Source organism: Hyperolius riggenbachi, chromosome 1 (genome assembly GCF_040937935.1).
Source record: "Hyperolius riggenbachi isolate aHypRig1 chromosome 1, aHypRig1.pri, whole genome shotgun sequence".
Classification (NCBI taxonomy): Eukaryota; Metazoa; Chordata; class Amphibia; order Anura; family Hyperoliidae; genus Hyperolius; species Hyperolius riggenbachi.
In genome coordinates this window covers 624354247-624377190 of record NC_090646.1, presented here as the reverse complement: position 1 = coordinate 624377190, position 22944 = coordinate 624354247, and the positions used below count along the sequence as shown (strand labels likewise).

Below are 22944 nucleotides of genomic sequence, written 5' to 3'. Positions count from 1 at the left end.
GTATATGCTTTCTTTCTGTAAAATTTATAGGCTGTTAATACTGCTGAATACTATTCTGAAATCTTTTTGCATTTTCCTGTAATTACTTATAAGTTTAACAAAAAAAAATCTGATTTATATATTTACTCATTTTCCATTACTATTACTAATATCATGACTCCTAATTTCAGGTGACACAGTCAGCGTGTAACGTATTCCCGTGATGAAATGCTATGGTCACTAGTTACACGGCAATCTCTATCGGTCAGAATGGGATAATAAACGAAGCCTCCTTCCCAGGTTGCCTAGCAACCTCCTCACTTACACTCCGTGGGCAGCTGCTCTTGCATATACCTCGCCAGGAGTCGTACGCGCGTCGCTATTGGCAGACTTTTGTACGGCGCTCTCGCCTATTGGCTGTCACTCTCTGGCCACCCCACGTCACTTTCTCACACCATCCCGTAGCGTAGAGCCGACGGGCGGCTGTGATTGGCGGAAGGAAGTAGCCGGTGGGCGGAGCTGTGAGTTTTGGCGCTCGCCATTGGCTGGAGACGGCTGTCAGTCAGGCGGGTACCTGTCGGTGGCGCGGCGGGGCAGTGCTGAGGATGGCGTGGTTATAAGCACTATAGTGCGGCTCCTATACACATTGCCGAAGCCGGGTGTCACAGCACAGCCACCTCAGCCCTGTCACCGCCAGCATCACGTACAGGTGAGTTTATGGAGACTCCATAGAATTGCACTGACACAGCTGGATAACGTGGCATGCCAGATGTTACAGTATGGAATTACATGCATGTGATGGTTGCATTCTGCAAGAAGATGAAGCTATAGGCAGATAGCTCTTACATCAGCCTGCATGGCAGATCCACAGATTTCCAGAAGTGTCTGTTAAGGTGGCCACACACACCATACAATTTTTTAAATATCTGTTCAATTTAAGAACTGCAATCAATTTTTCTGACTGACTGTAACATCTCAAAAATATGACTAATGTATCACACACCTATGTTCAGTTTTCCCCAATTATGATAAAAATGATTGGAAAATCTGAGATAATTGCTAGGGTGGGTATATTAATACATTGACAATCTAACACACACCATACAATCTTTAGAAAGATAGCAGAAAAATATCTGGCATTCCGGATCGATAAAAATCGAAGAAAACAGGAAATGCGATCGGATTTTTCAGTCGAATTAAAAAAAAACAACAACTTTCAATCTTTTTGGTAGATTCGATTGTTTTTATCGAATTGCCGTAAAATCGGATCATTTTATTGTATGGTGTGTGGCCACCTTTAGGCTGAGTACACACATCCAATTTTGATTGTCCAATTTTAACACCTCCATGTAGTATGAGGACCAACAGATTTTTAATACGATGAAAAGATTTTGTAGGTAAGCTTGCATACTACTTGGTAAAATTGTCCAATCAAAATTGGATGTGTGTACCAACCTTTATTCTGCAGCCAGATGCTCCTGTCTGTGTTTCTCCTGCCACTGTCTCTCCCCAGATCCCTGTTACTTTCTTACCTCTTCCTCTGGAGCTATATCTTTTTTCCACATCTATGTCTGGCCATTGATCCCAACCCTATTTGATTTATACCTGCTCTTCTGGAATCAGATGCTTCTATTCCTACTTCTTCACTGCCTCTGTCTGGCTATGGATTGCCCACCCTCATCCCCTCCTTACCTGTACCTCTGGAGTCAGATCCTCCTGTCTCTGCTTCCTACTCTCCTGCTCTTCTCTGGCCAACCTTCCTATGCCTGCTACCTTAACAGCTGTCCCTATCTGGCCAAAGACTCCCCTATTCCCTACTTCATTTATACCTGCTCTTCTGGAATCAGATGCTTCTATTCCTACTTCTTCACTGCCTCAGTCTTACACATCATTCAATTCACACCATGCAAAATCAGATGGATTTTCAGATCTGACATCGACTGGATTTAGAAGAAAGCTAGAATACGCATGTATGCGATTCCAGTTGGATTTTTTGGGATTGGGTGTCTATTGAAATTGAATGAAATGGACACACACACAGAACGATTGTCAGTATATAGATCCATATTTTCCAGTATGTCTGATCTGCTTCCAATTGAGAAAGATATTGATTTTGAGCTTGGATCGGTCACCGGCAATCAGAGGGGTGGGATCTGAAGTGAATATTGCCCCCCCCCCTTCTGTGCCTAGTACTTTTACTGCTGTCCTGGTCTGGACTCAGTTCACTCTATCCCTATTTTCTTAGTTATCCCCTCTGAGGTTTGATGTAAAGATTTCAATAAAGCAAAATAAATATATAATTTTTTAAATGTCAAAACTTTGTTTTTGTTCATTTATGTATTATCTTTCAAACACAAGATGGGGAAAAAATATATCCAGTAGTATCCCTTTTCTGGCTGATGTTGACTGTTGTATCTGTCCATGTATGCATGCAAATGTATCCAGGTTATGACTTATCTGTGGTCTGGATTGCTAGTTGCATAGCAAGGGTGTGGCTTTTCCTCGAATCGTTTTGTGTTGAAAGGTGTCCCATTTAAAGTTGCGATCTACATGGACCTGATGTTATTTTTGAAGTACGAGTGCTTTTTTTCTGTAGGGAATCTGTGAAATAGTTCTGAATTGCTCAGTTGGTTATAAATATTTGTTTTGCTTTTGGGAGGAGCCTCGCAAAAGATTTAGGAGAGTGTTTTGTTTTGTTTTTTCCACATTTTTGAGAGTCCCTGTAATATTTTTTTGGTTGCAAAAATATTGTAATGTTGTGATGGCTCAATCATCAAATCATTAATAAGACATAGGCCCAGTGCACACCGAGCGGTTTTTGGAGCGATCCGCCGGCCGCATCCGCCTTTAAAAACGCTTGTCTAATGTATTGCAATGGGATGGTGCACACCGGCGGTTTGCGGTTTTTGCCAAGCCGCAAACGCGCCTCCTGCTGCGCGTTTGCGGTTTTCGGAAGCGTTTCGTCCTCAATGTAAAGTATAGGAAAAACGCAAACCGCTCTGAAAAACGCTAAATCAGAGCGGTTTGCCAGGCATTTTTGTTACAGTAGCTGTTCAGTAACAGCTTTTACTGTAACAACATGTGTAATCTGCTACACAAAAACGCACGCAAAACCGCTAGGTATGTTTAGAAAACCTCTCTAAACATACCTAGAATCGCTCTGAAATCAGCTCCCAAAACCACTAGCGTATTGGGGATCTGCTAGCGGTTTTGGTGTGCACTGGACCTTAGGCCCAGTGCACACTGGGCAGATCCACCGGCCGCATCCGCTTGAAAATCTGCGTGGCTAATGTATCTCTATGGGCTGGTGCACACCGGCGGTTTGAGGTTTTTAGCAAGCCGCAAACGTGCCTCTTGCTGCATGTTTGCAGTTTGCTTAAAACCTCAAACCGCCGGTGTGCACCAGCAGCCCATAGAGACACATTAGCCACGCGGATGCTGATGCGGCCGGCGGATCGCATACAAAATCCGCTCGGTGTGCACCCGGCAAATATCGTCTCTCTGCTCCCAAAACCGCTAGCGGTTTGACGATCTGCTAGCGGTTTTGGTGTGCATTGGGCCGAATGGTAGATTTCATTGTGCAACTGTGGATTTTAAATTGTGATTCAACATTCATTAACAATAACATAGCATTATGTAATTTAATATTATCCCAGTTCAGTTTGCAGTCAAATTAATTATATTTCCTTACGCATGTGATGACAGTCCACCATCCAGTGAATGTAATCACTTCAAATGCTTATTTTTGCATCTCTTTCTCACTCTGCAATATTAATTCTTGTAGTTAGAACTGTTGCCTTCTGTAACTGTCAAATGTCTGTGCAGCCACACCCAATTAAAGCGAACCTGAAATAGGTCTTTAAAAAGAAGAGTTTCTTTTACCTGGGGCTTCTCCCAGCCCCCTGCATCCGTCCTGTCCCGCCACACACCTGAGGCTATTAAGCCTCATTAGAATCATGAATTCGGCTAGTTATGTACTCGTGAGCCCATCACAACTGTGTGCACACCACTAATCACGGCCATGCTTCTGAAATCTGCCAAAACCCTTGGGAAACCACCGCCTGTGTTGCAGCCCACCCCCAGCTTGGCAGCCACCAATTAGCCACCAACTTGGGGCAGGCAGCAGTAATGCAGATGGGCGTGGCCAAAGCTTTGGCAGCAGTTTTGAGGGGGTCTGAGCACTCACCTGCCTGAAGGAATTAGTCAATCAGGTAAGTATTTAGGCATGAGACCCCCTTCCCCCCCCCCCCCCCAGCCTTTCCAATCATTCCGATGACAGAATTAAAATCTAGATAGTGGGATGCAATCTATGGTTTTTTTAGATAAGTTTCAGTATGCTGTGTTCAGGTTTCTGTGAATCATTTCAAAAAGTTGATGAAGCCTAGTTCTGTGGATTCTAAGAGTGGAAGCACTGGCTGCTGAGCTGACTCTTTTCCACTATGAAATGCGATTGCGATCGCGATTCCGATCGCAATCGCGTTTTAATTTCCACTATGCGATTGCGATTGTGATTGAGCTACTATACTCATTATAGTACAGCTCAATCGCATGCAAAACGCGGCAGGACACCTATTGCGCTTTGAGCAAAATCGCATCGCAATCGGATCGCACTAATGGAAATTGCTGCTGCAGTTTCCATTAGTTTAATGTACCTTGCGATTTGCGATCAGAAGCAAATCGCAAATCGCAGGCTAGTGGAAAAAGGCCCTAAGGGCCTTTTTCCACTACCCTGCGATTTGATTCTGATTGCAAATCGCAAGGTATATTAAACTAATGGCAACTGCAGCAGCAATTTCCATTAGTGCGATCCGATTGCGATGCAAATTTTTTTTTGCGCCATTTTTAGGTCATTTTCCGGCGATTGCGTTTAGTGCTATAGAAGCGCTAAATGCGAATGTGAAAAAAATTGCCAAGTGTGAATGGCGATTTTTTTTTTTTTTTTTTTTTTTTTTTTTTTCCAACGTTAATCACCAAAAATAGCCAGAGTAAAACGCTAGCAAAAAACGCTAGCGTTTTGCAAGTGTAAATGGGCCCTAATACCTTTTTAACCACAGCCCTGACTGAAGTCAGACTGAATTAGTTACATGCTTGTTTCAGGTGTGTGATTCAGCCTCTACTGCAGCCAAAGAGATCAGCAGGACTGCCAAGCAACTGGTATTGTTTAAAAGGAAACGTTCATATCCCTCTCAGTTAAAGGAATACTGTAGGGGGGGTCGGGGGAAAAAAGAGTTGAACTTACCCGGGGATTCTAATAGTCCCCCGCAGACATCCTGTGCCCACGCAGCCACTCACCGATGCTCCAGCCCCGCCTCCGGTTCACTTCTGGAATTTCCGACTTTAAAGTCGGAGAACCACTGCGCCTGCGTCCTTGCTCCCGCTGATGTCACCAGGAGCGTACTGTGCAGACGTAGACCGTACTGGGTCTGTGGAATACACTCCTGGTGATGACCGTGGGAGCGAGGGCGCAGGCGCAGTGGTTCTCGAACTTTAAAGTCGGAAAATCCAGCAGTGAACCGGAGACGGGGACTGGAGCATCAGTGAGTGGCTGCACGGGCACAGGATGTCTGCGGGGGACAAGTAAGACCGGGTAAGTTCAACTTTTTTTTTTTTTTTCGCTGTAAAACGGAGCACAGATAATGGCCCTTGGGACTGTGCTGCAGTAAAAGGTTATCTCAAGCTGTCTCGCACTGTTTAAGCTCTTCAGAAAACAGGACCAAGTTCGACCAAGTTGGTCAAAGCTCAGAGAAGCTCTTTTGCATAGATAACTCAAGTGTTTTAACTCTTCCTTTGCTGGATGCTGGAAAACAACCTGATACTTTTTTTTTTCCTGTGCTACTAATGTTCTATTTGTTATCTCAACCACACATACAATCCTTACTCTTAAGTTTATTTTTGTTTTAGATTTGCATTAAGCACACAACTGCCTGTCTAGCACATGGAAACTGCTTCAGGTCATTTTCTAAGCAGTTGTACAAACTATCACTGAGTCACTCGGCTGAACATGCAAGTTGTAATTATATCTGCTGCTATGATCTGTATCAGTGGTTCTCAACATAGGGCTAATTCACACTACAAGAGCTTTTTAATCGCTAGAAATTTAAAAGCTCTTGCTAATGCAATGCTATGGGGTTTTTACAAAATCACATTGCTCCAGTGAGAACACACACAGGGCTGGTGCCAAGAGGGCTTTTCAAATAAACGCTTGCGCCTCAAAAAGCGCTTGGCTAATGTATTTGAATGGGATGGAGCACACCAGAGCAATGTGCTTTTTTCCCAAACGCGGGTCCTGCAGCATTTTTGCTGATTTCTGAGGCTATTCAGCCTCTTGGCCTCAATTCACTAAGCTTAACTCCTGTCTATAATAACGTTTCTAGAGTTATCACCATGGTGATAAGGCATGTAGTATTCAGGAAACATTTTACCTCAGGCAAACCTAAGGTTAACTCTTCAATCCTTAAAATAACTCCAGAATTCTAAAATTAAAGACAGGCTGTTAATTAACTGTGTGTGAAAATAACTACAGAGGAGGTAACTTAAGGAATGAAGAGATAAGGTCCGTACACACGCCGGACTGCAGGCAACGACGAGTCCGTCGTCACCTCCCGCTGGGTGGGCGTTCCAGCGACAGTCCGGCGTGTGTACAGTCTGTCGGCGGACTGCTACGGCTGTTTCTGAGCGATCCGCCCGGCGGATCGCTCGGAAACAGCCGTATCAGTCCGCAGGCAGACTGTACACACGCCGGACTGTCGCTGGAACGCCCACCCAGCGGGAGGTGACGACGGACTCGTCGTTGCCAGCAGTCCGGCGTGTGTACGGACCTATAAGATAAGTCTCACTGTGTGGTGGTAAGTTTTCTCCTGCCTTATTATCTCCAGCATGATCTTAGTGAATTGAGGCTAGTAACTGTTAAGTATAGGAAAGTGGAAAAGTGCTCTGAAAAGCGCTAGAAGAGAGCTATTTTCCCAGCGGTTTTGTTACAGAAGCTGTTAAAAATAACAAACACTACACCAAATTGCTCCAGAAATCGCTAGGCATGCTTAGATGATAAAGTCACATATCCCTGAGCCCATCTCAAGTACCTCCCAGAAATACACCTACCATGTAGTTGAGAACTCAGGGCTCGTTTCCACCATAGCGAATCCGCATGCGGCGACGAGATGCGGATTCGCTTGTTACACTGAAGTGGCCGGGGCTGTTTCCACATATGCGGCGTGCGGGAGCGATTTGGCGGCGGGCCAAATCTGCACGACGGGACCCACAGAATTCGCCTGCATCGGGAATCCGTGCGAATCGCCGCTAATGTATTTAATAGTAAAAACGCATGCGTTTGTTACATGCGTTTTTACCCGCGATTTTGCGTGCGATTGCGCACCCTTTTCAATGTTATTTTGCCCTGGCAGTGTCATGGTTAATTTCGCATGGCACCCTGCCATGCGAAATCGCACGCGAAATCGCGGGTAAAAACGCATGCGGAAACGCATCCGCGTGCGTTTTTACAAGCGTCGGAATGCCGGCGAAATCGCGTCGCAACAGTGGAAACGGGCCCTGAGGCTCTAGAAAATTGATGATTGAAAGTTTGGATTATGGCTTCAGCACCTTTCTGAGTTTCAGAGGGCCAAACATTTGTAGCAGCCGGACATACAATGCACTGGGGGATAACCTGACTTCCTGCATGGATCTCGGGAAACAGTGATGCTCAAATCCGGAACCAGATGAATCCGAATAGTTATTTGGATTTCATTCTTTTAACCTCAAATCACCTGTGCGGGGTGGGCGGGGGTGTTAATCTTACCTATCGTGACGTCTTCTTCGTCCGTCCCTCGGCGCCTCCCACGATGCGTCCCACGCACGTCACGTGACTACAAACACTTCCTCCTTCGGAGGAAGTGTTTTTAGTCACGTGACCGCCGCTTGGACCTCATCGTGGGAGGTGCCGAGGGACGGATGAAAAAGACATCATGATAGGTAAGATTAACACCCCCGCCCACCCCGCACAGGTGATTTGAGGTTAAAAGACTGAAATCCAAATAACTATTCGGATTCATCCGGTTCCGGATTTGAGCATCACTGTCGGGAAAGTGTCATGGCTGCAAGGGAGGCACCAGGAACCCAACTATGAAGTGGTTGTTTTCTGGTTCACTGTAGCAGAGGTATTTCACATCTCAACATTTTCAGGGAACTTGGCTTCCTAAAGCTATTTAAACCCGATCTCCAGCCGCAGATCTAAAAGTATTATCTAATTGCTTACAAATCAGCTGCTCAAATGTTTATTTTCTTGTGTGAAATTAAGCTTCTGCAGCTAAAAAAAAAAAATCCTGTCTTAAAATTTTGATCACATGACACCAGCAATGAGGCAATTTCAAGCACTGTCGGCAGGACTGCTGCCACCTGGATTGTATTATGTCGCTGATCAGTCTATAAGGTGGACTTAAAGGACAACTCTAGTGAGAAGAATATGGAGGCTGCCATATTTATTTACTTTTAAACAATGCCAGTTTCCTGGCAGTCCTGCTAGTCTATTTGGCTGCAGTAGTGTCTGAATCATACCAGAAACAAGCTTGCAGCTAATCTTGTCAGATTTGATAATGTCAGAAACATCTGATCTGCTGCATGCTTGTTCAGGGTCTATGGCTGAAAGTATTAGAGGCAGAGGATCAGCAAGATAGCCAGGCAACTGGTATTACTTAAAAGGAAATAAATATGGCAGCCTCCATACCCCTCTCTTTTCAGTTGTCCTTTAAAGGATACCTGCATTTTTTTGAAGCAAACTAGATTTTTTTTTATAGCTGATATTTATCGTTTATAGATGCTATTTAGCATTTATAGCCCCTAATCGAGGCTTTTGCAGGGGAAATATGGGGGTTAGTGAAGTGATTGCTGGACATATGGTACAGTCAGCTTATAGCTTGCGGTTTTGTTTAGAACTACAACTGACAGAGGTTGTGCAAGGCTTGACTGTGCTGTCTGGAAATGGGAAACCAAAACTAATAGAGATTAATCTCCTTTATAATTAGCTGTTTGTTTGGGAACCAGAATATCTGGGTTTCTATTGTGTGGCAGACTATTCAGTATCATTCCTGTGCTCCATGGTGTGTATTCTTAAAGGGAAGGTGCAAGCTCCCCCCCCCCCCCCCTCAGAAAAAAATCTACTTACCTGGGACTTCCTCCAGCCCTGGCAGCCTGTCTGTCCGTGACCACAGCTCCGATGTCCCGGCCGCGCCACTCGTGTTCTGCGCAGGCACAGTACTTCAGCGTCTGCGCAGAATGCTCCAAGCCAGGTGAGCAACGCAGCTGTGCGCTCATGCAGGCGCAGAAGATGCAGACCTGGCGAGGTCGGCATCTGCAATAGAGGGAACCCCGGGACACTGGAGCTGCGGCGAGGGACAGATAGGCTTCCAGAGGCTGGAGGAAGCCCCAGGTAAGTAGATCTGTTTTTTGGGAGGGGGGAGCTTGCACCTTCCCTTTGAGTACAAAGATTGTAGATTTAAAAACTTAAATGTAAAGCACTGTCTTAATGCTGCAAGGATTGGCGGGTGTCGGTGGCAACCACTTGCCTGCTTGACTGTAAACCATTGCTATTTTGAAACTCTCCCCACCGCCCACAGGTGAGGTGAGAGGGATATGGAGGCTGACATATTTATTTCCTCTTAAATAATGCACATTGCCTGGCTGTCCTGCTGTTCTTCTGCCTCTAATACTTTAAGCTATAGACGCTGAACAAGCATGCAGATCAGATGACAAATCTGACAAGATTAGCTTCATACTTGCTTCAGGGGTGTGATTAAGACCCTACTGACTAGAAAGAACAGCAGGACTGCCAGGCAACTGGTATCCTATACAATAAAATGCTAATGTCCCTGCGTCCGTACGCGGGTCAGTGCTTTTTAGCACTGCGAATGTGCAGGGACAGACGCAGAGACACTGCCGAGAACCGGAGGAGGACAGGGCCAGAAGGGGCGGGCGTGTATGCGTTTTTAAACGGGCTAAGGTCACTAGTTAATAAATATAAATTAATATGGCAGCTTCCTTAGGTCTCAAACCTTGGGTTCCTTTTAAAGGAATACTGTTGGGGGAAAATGAGTTGAACTTACCTGGGGCTTCTAATGGTCCCCCGCAGGCATCCTGTGCCCGCACAGCCACTCACTGATGCTCCGGCCCCGCCTCCGGTTCACTTCTGAAATTTCAGACTTTAAAGTCGGAAAACCACTGCACCTGCGTTGCCGTGTCCTCTCTCCCGCTGATGTCACCAGGAGCGTACGGCACAGGCACAGACCATACTGGCACAGACCATGAGGAGATGGACTAGTCCAAAACCTGTCCAGTTTTTGTCAATACCATTTTGTAAATGACAGGAATAGAAGAAAAAAAAAAAGAATTCACAGTGCATTCTACCCTGGGCAAATGTACACCTTCCACAAATTCCACTATTCCTTTACATGGACCCTTAAAGAGAAACCATGACCAAGAATTGAACTTTATCCCAATCAGTAGTTGATACCCCCTTTCCCATGTGAAATCTTTTTCCCTTTTCACAAACGGATCATCAGGGGGCTCTGTATGGCTGATATTGTGGTGAAACCCCTCCCACAGGAAACTCTGAGGACCGTGGTACTCCTGGCAGTTTCCTGTCTGTGAACCTTGTTGCGTTGTGGGAAATAGCTGTTTACAACAGTTACATCACCTGCCAGCAGTAAAAATGTCACCATGTGATAAATGTCAGAATGTAAATTAGGGAGAGGAAAGATTTTATAATGGGCAAACACTGACTAAATCATTTATACATAATTATTGTAAAAATGAAGTACTTTTTTATTACATTATTTTCACTGGAGTTACTCTTTAAGGGCCCATTCACACTAGAAGCGCTTTTCTGAGTGTTTTCAGATTGATTCGCATTTTTTAAAATCGCTCCCATTCACTTTCATTAAAATCGCGGGAAAAATCGACACGATTTCGTGATCGCGTACGCAAAAAAATTGCGGCGATTTTACCGCGATTTTAATGAAAGTGAATGGGAGCCATTTTAAAAACCGCTAATCAATCTCAAAACACTCAGAAAAGCGCTTCTAGTGTGAATGGGTCCCAACAGAGGGATATGGATGTTTCCTTTTTTAAACAGCAACTGAGGTGAGAAGACTACGGAAGCTGCCATGTTTATTTCCTTTTAAACAATACCAATTGCCTGGCAGCCCTGCTGGCCTGTTTGGCTGCAGAAGTGTCTGAATAACACCAGAAACAAGCATGCAGCTAATCTGTCAGATCTGACAATGTCAGAGACACCTGATCTGCTGCATGCTTGTTCAGGGACTGTGGCTGAAATATTAGAGGCAGAGGGTCAACAGGGCCGCCAGACAGCTGGTATTGCTTAAAGGGATACTGTAGGGGGGTCGGGGGAAAATGAGTTGAAGTTACCCGGGGCTTATAATGGCCCCCCACAGACATCCTGTGCCCGCGCAGCCACTCACCGATGCTCCGGCCCCGCCTCCAGTTCACTTCTGGAATTTCTGACTTTAAAGTCAGAAAACCACTGCGCCTGCGTTGCCGTGTCCTCGCTCCCGCTGATGGTACCAGGAGCATACTGCGCAGACCAAAGACCATACTGGACTTGTGCAATACACTCCTGGTGACATCAGCGGGAGCGAGGATGCAGCTGCGCAGGCGCAGTGGTTTTCCGACTTTAAAGTCTGAAATTCCAGAAGTGAACCGGAGGCGGGGCCAGAGCATCGGTGAGTGGCTGCGTGGGTACAGGATGTCTGCAGGGGGCCATTCGAAGCCCTGGGTAAGTTCAACTCATTTCCCCCCGACCCCCCCCCTACAGTATCCCTTTAAAAGGAAATAAACATGGCAGCCTACATATACCTCTCTCTTCAGTTGTCCTTTAAACCATACCAGTTGCTTGTCAGACCTGAAACAAGCATTCAGCTAATCCAGTCTGACTTCAATCAGAGCACCTTATCTGCATGCTTGTTGAGGGGCTGTGGCTAAAAGTATTAGGGCCCGTTTCCACTAGCGCGAATACGCATGCAGACAACGCATGCGGATTCGCATAAGCAATACAAGTGGATGGGACTGTTTCCACTTGTCAGTTTTCATTTGCGTTTTTGTGTGCAGGATTTTTCTGCACGGTAGACCCTGCAGAATTCGCCTGAGTGTGGAATGCAGGCGAATCGCAGGCAATGTATTTAATAGGGAAATCGCATGCGTTTTTTGCATGCGTTTTTTCCCGCGATTTCACGCGCGATTTCGCATTGAAAGTAATGTAAATTGACACAGGCAGTGACATGGTTAAAATCGCATATACCCTGCCTATGCGAAATCGCGGCAAAAAACTCATGCGGAATCGCATCCGCATGCGATTTTGTCAGCGGTGATATGCGGCGATTCCGCACCGCAATAGTGGAAACGGGCCCTTAGAGACACAGGATCAGCAGGAGAGTCAGGCAACTAATATTATTATGAAAGGAAAAATCCATATCCTCAACACACACCATACAATCTTGATTGTTCAATCCTACCACTTTCATGTAGTATAAGATCTTATCCAATCTATCATTCAAGGAATTTCCATCTGTTGGCCCTTATACTACATAGATTTGGTAAATCTGTTCAACCAAGATTGTATGGTGTGTGTGTGTGTGTGTTGAGCGAAGGTTTAGGTTCCCTTTTAAGAATTTGATTACAAGTGAGAGAAAATGTGTGTTTGAACATGAATTGTAATGAGCACACAAACCACATCCCTCTCATCAAGATGTTTAGAAATACTTCAGTCTTATTAACTATATCTTGTATTTTAACTATCTCAGTGACCACTAATTATAATCTGTGGTAAATGCAATTTACATGAGGCAACATTAAGAGGGTGTGTACCTTTAAAACAGTAGTGAGCCAGGAGCCCTGAGCCTGCAGGTTTAGAGATTTCATCAACAGATTATCTGTAATCCTCCCATGCCAGCTATCAATATGATTTCACAGAGATTAGCTTCCTGACACTTCCCATGTTACAGTTCTGCATGCTGAAGGAGGCTATCGGTATCTGTACCATAAAGGTGAGTTATATTGATGTGCAGATATTTTCTTAGGCCAGGTTGCAGAATGTAATGCCTGCTGGATTTGTTTTAGGGCTCGTTTCCACTGTTGCGGTGCGGAATCGCCTGCATTCCACCGCGGACAAAATCGCATGCGGGTGCGATTCCGCATGCGGTTTTTGCCGCGATTCCGCATAGGTAAGGGTATGTGCGAATTTAACCATGTCACTGCCTGTGTAAATTAACATTATACCTATGCGACTTCGCGGCAAAAACCGCATGCACAACCCGCATGTGGTTTCCCTATTTAAAAGCATTAGCGGCGATTCGCGTGCATTCCTCTCGCATGCGAAATCTGATGGCTCTGCCATGCAGATTTCTGCCGCACAAAAAAATGCCCCCGCAGCCGCACAAGTGGAAACAGCCCCATCCACTTGCATTGCCTATGCGAATCCGCATGCGGACACCGCATGCAGATTCGCTATAGTGGAAACGAGCCCTCAGTGTGTCAGAATGACTGCAGGTACTCTGTCTGCACTGTGATGTGATAGCAAGACGAAAATACTTGATCACTTAACGACCGCCTAACGCCGATAGGCGGCGGCTGGTCGTTAGTGGTTTTACATGGAGGTTCCATGTCAGTTCACAGAGGGTGTCTCGCAGGCTAAATGTAAACACGCGGGGAAGAAATCCCCGCTGTTTACATCATACGGCGCTGCTGCGCAGCAGCGCCGTAAAGGAGATCGGCGATCCCCGGCATCTGATTGGCCGGGGATCGCCGGCATCTGATAGGCTGAAGCCTATCCTAGACGGCGCAGGACGGATATCCGTCCTGTGCAGTCCATAGCCTGCGGGAGAAGCAGGTAAAGGCTGAGAGGGCGGAAATCGCTGCGGAGGGGGGCTTTGAGGAGCCCCCCCCCACAAATCACAGGCAGTCGGCGGCGATCAGACCCCCCCCTCCCCCAGCAGGACATCCCCCTAGTGGGGAAGAAGGGGGGGGGGGGAGTCTGGTCGCCCTGCCTCAATCCTGATCTGTGCGCTGCACAGATCAGGCAAAAAGCACCCGGTCCTTAACCTCCTTGGCGGTAACTCCGTGTGTGACACGGGGTAAGCCGGCGGAGGGTGCCGCTCAGGCCCTGCTGGGCCGATTTACATAATTTTTTTTTTCCAAACACGCAGCTAGCACTTTGCTAGCTGCGTGTTTGGTCTGATCGCCGCTACCCGCCGTGGATACAGGCCCCCCCCCGCATACCCCTTGCGCAGCCTGGCCAATCGCCGCCAGGCTGCGCTATGGGGTGGATCGGGACTCCCTGTGACGTCACGACGTCCGTGACATTGATGACGTCACTCCATTCGTCGCCATGGCGACGGAAGCCCTCAAGGAAATCCCGTTCAGAATGGGATTTCCTTATGGGCAAGTGGCGCCGGCGGCGATCAGAGGGGACGGGCGGACGCCGCGGGGAGGGGGGAAGCATGTAGCTAGCGCTAGGCTAGCTACATGCTAAAAAAAAAAGTGAAAAAAACCCTCTCGTGGCTGCGCAGCCGCACATATCATACCGCCAGGGGGTTAAGTGGTAGTGTACCTGAGACAGGGAGGAGGGGACAAAAATTATACATACCTGGGGCTTCCTTCATCCCCCTCCAGGCTTGTCGCTCCCCCACAGTCTTCCTCCAAGTTCTGTATCTTCTGTAATCGGCCCTGAAAAGTCCTCCAGTTGGTGTAGTCCGGCCATGCATGCTCCCGTTGCCGGAAGCGTTTTGTGCCTGTGCAGTAGTACTGTGCATGGGCAGAATGCTCCCGGCAACGGGCGTGGCCAGGCTGCACATGCGCAGTACACACAGGACCGGAGGGCATATTACAGAAGATCCAAGAGGCAAAAGAGGACAGAGAGGGAGTGGTAAGCCTGGAGGGGGTTGGAGAAAGCCCCAGTTATGTATAATTTTTCTCTCCCTCGCAGTTTAAGGGCCGGTTCACACGGACGGCGAGCGGCGTTGGGGCGGCCAGGAAGTCGTGTCGTCCTGTGATGTCCTGTTCGCTGGCGGCAGTACTGAGATCGTCGCGATCGGCGTTTCTCCTCCCCGCAGGGGGACATGAAGCCGCGTCGGCTAGCCGTCCCTGGACATCGCATGCGGCTTCTAGGGACGGCCGAAACGACGCGTTAAATCGGGATTGGAACGCCGCGCTTATGCTATCGACGGTAACCGCGCAATGCTAAACGCTCCCATTCACTTGAATGGGAGCGTTTAGCCGATGGGTCCCGAACGCTTGGCGGTAGACGCCGCCTGCCGTCCGTGTGAACCGGCCCTAAGTGAAATCTTTACTGGTCAGTTACTTGTAGCTTCTTCCAGCCCCCTGAAGCCTTCCTGCTCCCTCAGACTCATTCCACGCTGCTCCGTTCCTCCGCTGTCTCCCTCCGACCACGGGCCTCCTTCATGCTCCCGTCTCCAGGAGCATCCTGTGCTTGCCCAGTAAGTAAAATTGCTACTGTGCATGCGCAGAACCCTCCCAGCTACACAGGTGACGCTCTGACCTGCCCCGCCCTTGACTGTGCCGTCATGGCCATGTTTCTGATGTCTGCTAAAGCTCCTTCGAAATCTCCACCTGCATCGCCGCCTGCCTGGCAGCCACCAATTAGGCAGCGGCTGCTGAGCTGGGGTGGGCTGCAGTGCTGCAAATTTTGATGCTCTGGTCACCAATGAGAGGTGACACTGCAGTATTAAAAATATTATGTTTGTAGTGATGGGATCAAGTGGAGGAAATTTTAGTTCAGGCCTGCTTTCATCTGCCCGTGCTCAGTGTGTACAAGTGTAATTCTGCACCTGTAATAACATTGCTGAGGGTGTGCCCTGCAGATAGACCTCAGGATCTGTTTCAGGCATCTGTTGTGGTTGTACTGTCGCTCGCTGTCTTTAATAATGTATAATGGAAACCCTATACTGTTGTTTGCGTCAGTTGTTGATCTTCTCTACATCAGGTGATAATATATAATTTCGTGTTTTTGGACTGGATTGATGTTTACAGAATATACCTGTATATTTGGGCTCTTTTCGCACTAGTAACGGTGCTGTGCGATGCGATTATTCCTCAATCGCACTGCAATGGTTCAGAATAGTAGCATTGCATGTTAATGGTGCAATGCGACCAAACAGAAAGGCTTACAGTACCATGAAAGTATACCACAGGGCTGGTGCACACCACGAGCGCTTCTGAGCGTTTTTAAAAACACCAGCGCTTTGAAAAGCTCTTGGCTAATGCATTTAAATGGGGTGGAGCACGCCAGAGCAATGAGCTTTTTTCCCAAACGCAAACGGGGGTCCTGCAGCATTTTTGCTGATTTCTGAAGCAATTCAACCTCAATGTTAAGTATTGGATAGTGGAAAATCGCTCAGAAAAGCACTAGATTAGAGTGCGTTTTTGTTACAGAAGCTGTTCAGTTACAGCTGTACAAAATATAAAAAAGCTACACCAAAACTCTCTGCACATGCCTAGAATTGCCTAGAAAACGCACTTCAAAAAGCGCTGAGTGTTTGCGATTATGCTTTTGGTGTGCACTGGGCCTCACTGGCAATACGCATGATACCCTGTAACGCAAGTGCAACCACTGCGTTATCCTGACGAAACCTGTTGCATCGCACCGCGATTAATGTGCTAGCCCTATAGAACTATCATTGCATTTGCATCACAGTGCGCTGATTTTGTTGGCAACGCACGAAGTGTAAAAGAACCGGCCCTGTTCACATTGCACGCGTTCTCGTCCGCATTTCGGGAACGCGTGCGGGAGGCCGACACGCACGACATCAGACAGTGCATAGACTACACTGTCTGATGTTCACACTGCATGCGTTCCGGACCTGCTGCACGCGTTTCCTAACAAAACGCGCGGCTGTCCCATTCACTTTCAGTGAATGGGATCAGCCACACAACGCACAGAGACGCACATGACGTGTGTTTAGGGTTGCCAGGTCGGCTGATGGAGAAAACCGGACAGGGGGTGGAGTTAGGGGCGGAGTCAGAAGCGCACTTTTATGTAGAGTGGGGCTAAGCAATGGGCTTTTTAAAAAATGTTTTTTACAGTATTTATATCGCACTGACATCTTCTGCAGCACATTACAGAGTACATAGCCATGTCACTAACTGTCCTCACCAGTACATGCACATAAGAGACCACTTTTCACCAGTAAATGCACATAAGAGACCGCTTTTCACCAGTAAATGCACAAGCATTACACGTAGCAACGTCGGGAAGCGCGGGCTCGGGGGCGGTACTTAAGCTGGCGTAACTTACGCCGCGTAAGCTGGCTGGCTGTGCCTTTGACTGACAGCCAGGCAGCGAATCAGCGGTCGCGCAGCGCTGGCGGACGGGTGGCGGGCCTGTTACCCAAAACGGGCTACACTGACTTCATAATCAAACTGTATTTCAATTGCTGTAATCGTGTTGAGAGACAGCAGTATCATAAGGTTTGACAAGCATGATGTGTGACAGCGTGCTGCTTCTATACAACACCCCCCGAGCTTTGTGTCCCCATCTCTCACTATCTTCCTACCTGGGTTAGTGCTGGCCCCTGTAGCAGATCCGAAGTTGAACGCCATACTGCTGGTGACGAGTCCTGCACAGTTTTGCCGAATTACAAACTGCAGGAAAACCCCGCTCCCACCATCAGGAGACAGCCTCACTACAGACACTGCGCATGCGCACACAAGTTAGCGTGGCATGTCGTACATCACCATGTCGCAACTTTGGAGCCGTACAGGCCGCCATGTTGGAGGCGGATCTCAGTATTGTGATGTGATGACAAACAGGGGCGGTGCCATATCCACAGTAGTGCTTCCCGAATCCCTATTGCTAATCGGGCAGAATGATCTCTGTGACTCCGAAACGGCTGATGAACGGATGTTTCGGAGTTACTGGCGGCAAGTGGCAAAAGGCATAAAACCGGACATCTTAATTGTCCGGTTTAACATGCCTTTTTGGACAGGACACAGCGGCAAAAAACCGGACTGTCCGGTCTAAAACCGGACACCTGGCAACCCTACGTGTGTTCCTGTGCGTTGTGTTCTGAACGGAACGCGCCTGCGTTCTGTGATGTGAACGGGGCCTAGGTCCACACCACACCTGCAAACTTAACCTCCCTGGCGGTAAGCCCGTGCTGAGCACGGGCTATGCCGCCGGGAGGCACCGCTCAGGCCCCGCTGGGCCGATTTGCATAATTTTTTTTTTTTTGCTGCACGCAGCTAGCACTTTGCTAGCTGCGTGCAGTGTCCGATCGCCGCCGATCCGCCGCTATACGCGTCGCCGCAGCTGCCCCCCCTCCCAGACCCCGTGCGCTGCCTGGCCAATCAGTGCCAGGCAGCGCCGTGGGGTGGATCGGAGTCCCCTTTGACGTCACGACGTCGATGACGTCATCCCGCCCCGTCGCCATGGCGACGGGGGAAGCCCTCCAAGAAATCCCGTTCTTTGAACGGGATCTCTTGATCGCCGGCGGCGATCGGAGGGGCTGGGGGGATGCCGCCGAGCAGCGGCTATCATGTAGCGAGACCTCGTCTCGCTACATGAAGAAAATTTTTTTTTTTTTTTTAAAAACGTATTTGCTGCCCCCTGGCGGATTTTTACAAACCGCCAGGAGGGTTAAAGGGAATTCCTTCATATTAACATATTAAAATTAGTAATATATCAATGTAAAGGATGGGGATAAAGTTTAGAGTCAAACACATTTTTTTTTAGAAGAGAAATTTTTTTTAGAAGAGAAATATATATTTACATAGAAAGAGGGACAAAGTCCTGAAAGAGGGACAAATGAGGAGGAAAGAGGGACTGTCCCTCAAAACGAGGGACACTTGGGAGCTATACATACAGTACATACAAATGCTGCTGAGCATGTGCAAAGTAATGCAGCGCATGAATTCACCCCATACTACACACCAGCGGCACTAACTTTGCTGGTGGTTTGTTGGAACATATCCATAAGGAGTAGGACACAAGCTGCAAATATCCCACACAACGCTCGATTAGTGGATTGCCATGCATAGGACTGCGCACGCGCAGTATAACCTTTGAAGACCGCAAGTCACAATGCGGCCGACTGCGCTGTTGGTACACGTGACTGGAGTACTGAGCCGCGGCTGCCCTCAGTAATCATGGCGGCAGGAGTTTTCCCTATCGGCTGTGCCGCAGTGCAGGCTGAGGCCAGCACGCATGCGCAGTGAGGGGCGGTGGCTATGTCAGGCCGGTGTGTTGAGACATGTGTGAGTGACCTCTCTGCAAAGTGACTGATCGGGACACGGGCGAGCTGGCTGACCATTATCTGCGGTAAGACTGCTGCTGCTGCTAATCCAGCCCTTGTGCTGAGCACCGTGGATGGCTGCATAGAATGACCTGAGTGTTCCTAGATGCTTCAGCAGGACAGCAGCCTGGAGAACTACAGGTGCTAGCAAACCCTGGAGCACAGAACCTCACCAGCTGATGTACCCCGTGTGTGATATGATATAGAACTGACATTTTATAGAATACATCAACAAATTACCATTATTATTTAATTTAATATATTGCTGATGTCTTCTGCAGGGCTTTAGTCGATAGTCATTGCTATGGCACTAATTGTCCCTCAAAGGAGCACAGATTGAATCCATACCATAGGCATAGTGTAATGCTGAGAATACACCATAAGTTGGGTGGTTGTTTTTTTTTGGGGGGGGGGGGGGCAGATTGATGGCTCGAAAGATAATTTCTGACAGGTCCGATCTTATTTTGATCGATCCCCTAACAGTTTGCGGCGAACTACTTCGGTGCATGTATGATTCAACAATGGTCAACCTATTCGATTGTCAATGGAAGTGCTAATCTGCAGACCGGAAAATTATAACTAGCTCTACGTGAGTTGTTTGAATAGACAGAGCATTCATTTGTTATTGATTGGTATGAAAGGCTAACACTGATGATCATGCCAACTGATCCACCAGGACGGGTCGGTCTACAGGAACGATAACTGCTGTCTTTTACCGTCGATGGTACCATTTAAAAGAAAGTATTTTCAGCTGACACCCCCCCCCCCCCCCCCCCCCTAATTTCTAGTTCTTTTCTGTGCTTTTGAGTTTGTGTACAGAACTTGAGGTCATGTTTGTTTGGGGCAGGGAGGAGGGGGGCATTAGGTGGACTAATGAACTTATCATTATGTTTTTAGGACATGGGAGAACTTACTTATTTACTTATGTACTTATTTAGATCTCACATGTTATTACTGTGAGGGTGCAACAGCATCACCCCCAGTTTGTCCTCCTCCCCACACAGTCCGTTCTTTCCCTGGCTCTGGACTGCCCCCCTCTGCCCGGTCAGTCAGTGAGCAGCTCTGGAGCCATCCATACTGTGCATACCCGTGTCGAGCTTTTGCAGAATGAAGCTGGCACAGGTGGACAGGGATTTTATTATATAGGATAATGCAAAGAGAAGTAAAGCAAATCCAGGAGCAACTCATCCATAATAAAACTTCAACTTTTAATTTTCTTCCTTGTTAAAAGACGATAGTAATACACGGCTTTGGTTCGGTCTCGAGAAAGCCCTCATTGTGGGGCGAAACGGCTGTCGACTACACCTCCGCACCTCTATTTATCTGCTATGGCCTGATAAGTATTTTTCACTCTCTATTTTTTAAGCCGTGTATTACTATTGTCTTTTAACAAGGAAGAAAATTAAAAGTTGAAGTTTTATTATGGATGAGTTGCTCCTGGAATTGCTTTTCTTCTCTTTGCATCACTGAATGGACTGACCACTGATTCTGGATGTTGCACCATCTTTAATGTGGTTCACGGCTTTATTGTGTAGTGCACTCGCCACAGCCTACTCTCTCTGTTCTACTGAATTATTATATAGAATGCTTGGAGTTCTAAATTATGATTTAAAAATCAACTATAAGAAAAGTCCATCTTGTAAAGAGCTGTAGCCAAATTTTAGCTTCTAAAAGTAGTACAATGTCTTCTCTGGAAAGAATATATAGGCAGCCAGCGAGCAACCCCCTGCTTTAGCCAGAGAGTGTTGGTAGTTATTTTGTTTATTTGTTCCGGGTGGTGTAAGGGAATGGTTAGAAGTTCTTTTCGTTTTATATAGTTTTCAGCTATTGCTGTACCAGTTTTACTGGAGATTTCCTTTTTATTTCCACAACAGGAAGTGATGTAATATCTCTCTTGACGGTTAAAACCCACTCTCCCCGCCCTGGATGGATGTGCCAGGAACAGAATTTGAGAATTTGCCTAATTGTGACACAGAGAGCATTTTTCCAAAACAAATGCTTTATTTAGCAAGTTGAACTCATTTTACAGCTGTACTTGGAAACGATAGTGAAACATCCATCCTAATCCAGCCAGTGTTTATGGCCTCGTTCCTGAGCCAGATGTGTCAGCAGAGTTTTTGGTCACTTCTCTGTGGTGTGTTATTAGAGATTCTAGTTATTTCAGCAAATGCTATTGATCATGCTTGTTTATGCCTGGTACGCACAATGCAATTTCCCATCAGATAAAAGGATCGAATCGATTATTTCCACCAGGTCTAATCTTATTTCCAATTGTTTTTCTGATCCTTTTTTTTCCCCCGATCACTTCAATACAAAGTTGATTGGAAATTAGATTGAACCTGTCAGATATGTTGAAGTTCAATAACTGTCATTTAGGAAATCAGGCATGCTGTAACGTCCTTTTAAAGCGGACCTGAACTCAGAACTTTAAATGTTGAATTGACTTCTTATCAGCTGCTTGAACAATAGCAAGATCATTTTTTTTTTAGGTGTTTCACAAGAAAAGTAAAAGACTGCTGTTGAGTGTGTGTAGATCTCTATATGGGGGTAAGAGAGCTTATCAGTCTTATCTCTAAACCAACAAGCACTGTCTGGTATGTACTCAAGGCCTTGGGCAGCTGAACCTTGGCCCGAGACTATGGACTGTTAGTAAAGCCTTGACATGGCTTTTTTATATATGAAGATAATCTATTTTTGTTTTCTGCAATTCTCTCGTCTAGGTTGACCACCATGCCTGGATCCCTTCCTGCCTCCGCTGAAGCCTCCTGGCCCAAAGATGTCGGGATCGTGGCGCTGGAGATTTACTTCCCGGCCCAGTATGTTGACCAGGAGGAGCTGGAGAAGTTCGATGGAGTCGGTGCAGGAAAATACACCATTGGTTTGGGTCAGTCGAAGATGGGCTTCTGCTCTGACAGAGAGGACATCAACTCACTCTGCCTCACCGTGGTCCAGAAGCTAATGGAGAGGAACAACCTGTCCTATGACTGCATTGGAAGACTGGAAGTGGGAACAGAGACAATCATTGACAAGTCCAAATCTGTAAAGACTGTCCTCATGCAGCTCTTTGAAGAGTCAGGAAATACGGACGTTGAGGGCATAGACACGACCAATGCTTGTTATGGAGGCACTGCAGCTCTCTTCAATGCGATTAACTGGGTGGAGTCAAGCTCCTGGGATGGTGAGTTCTCCTTTGATGCGGCATTAGGGTGCCACCAACTACACTGAAAGATGTGTTTTTGGGATCAGCTTATCGTTAAAGGATACCCGAGGTGTGAGATCTATGGAAGCTGCCATATGTATTTCCTTTTAAAAAAAATACAAGTTGCCTTGCTGTTCTGTTGATCTTTCTGGTCAGTAGGGTCTAAATCACACACCTGAAACAAGCATGCAGTTCATCTTATCAGATTTGTCATGGACATTGGATCTGCTGCAGGCTTGTTCAGGGTCTGTGGCTTAAAGTATTAGAGGCAGAGGATCAGCAGCACAGCCAGGCAATGTGCATTAGTTAAAAGATAAACATGTCAGCCTCCATATCCCTCTCACCTCGCCTTCTCTTTAAAGTGGGACCTGAATTCAGAACTTCCTCTCTGCTCTAATGCTGGGTACACATTATGAGTTTTTCTGGCCGATTTACTGTCCGATCGATTATTTCCAACAT

The 22944-nt window shown here is 46.9% G+C and overlaps 1 protein-coding gene across 3 annotated transcripts in view; it reads left to right on the top strand.

Annotated features, from left to right (window-relative positions):
* The first annotated feature begins 594 nt into the window (after window positions 1–594).
* HMGCS1 (3-hydroxy-3-methylglutaryl-CoA synthase 1) overlaps window positions 595–22944 on the top strand; it is a 48993-nt gene continuing 26643 nt past the window's right edge. Inside the window, exons 1-2 of one of the 3 annotated variants that reach the window (XM_068251185.1) lie at window positions 595–688; window positions 22007–22464. In XM_068251185.1, the coding sequence (XP_068107286.1) occupies window positions 22017–22464 (448 nt within the window). In that variant the 5' untranslated portion in view covers window positions 595–688; window positions 22007–22016. Of the gene's footprint in view, window positions 689–12948; window positions 13026–19198; window positions 19313–22006; window positions 22465–22944 lie in introns of those variants that run through there. The other 2 variants (XM_068251202.1, XM_068251195.1) reach the window with 2 other exon arrangements.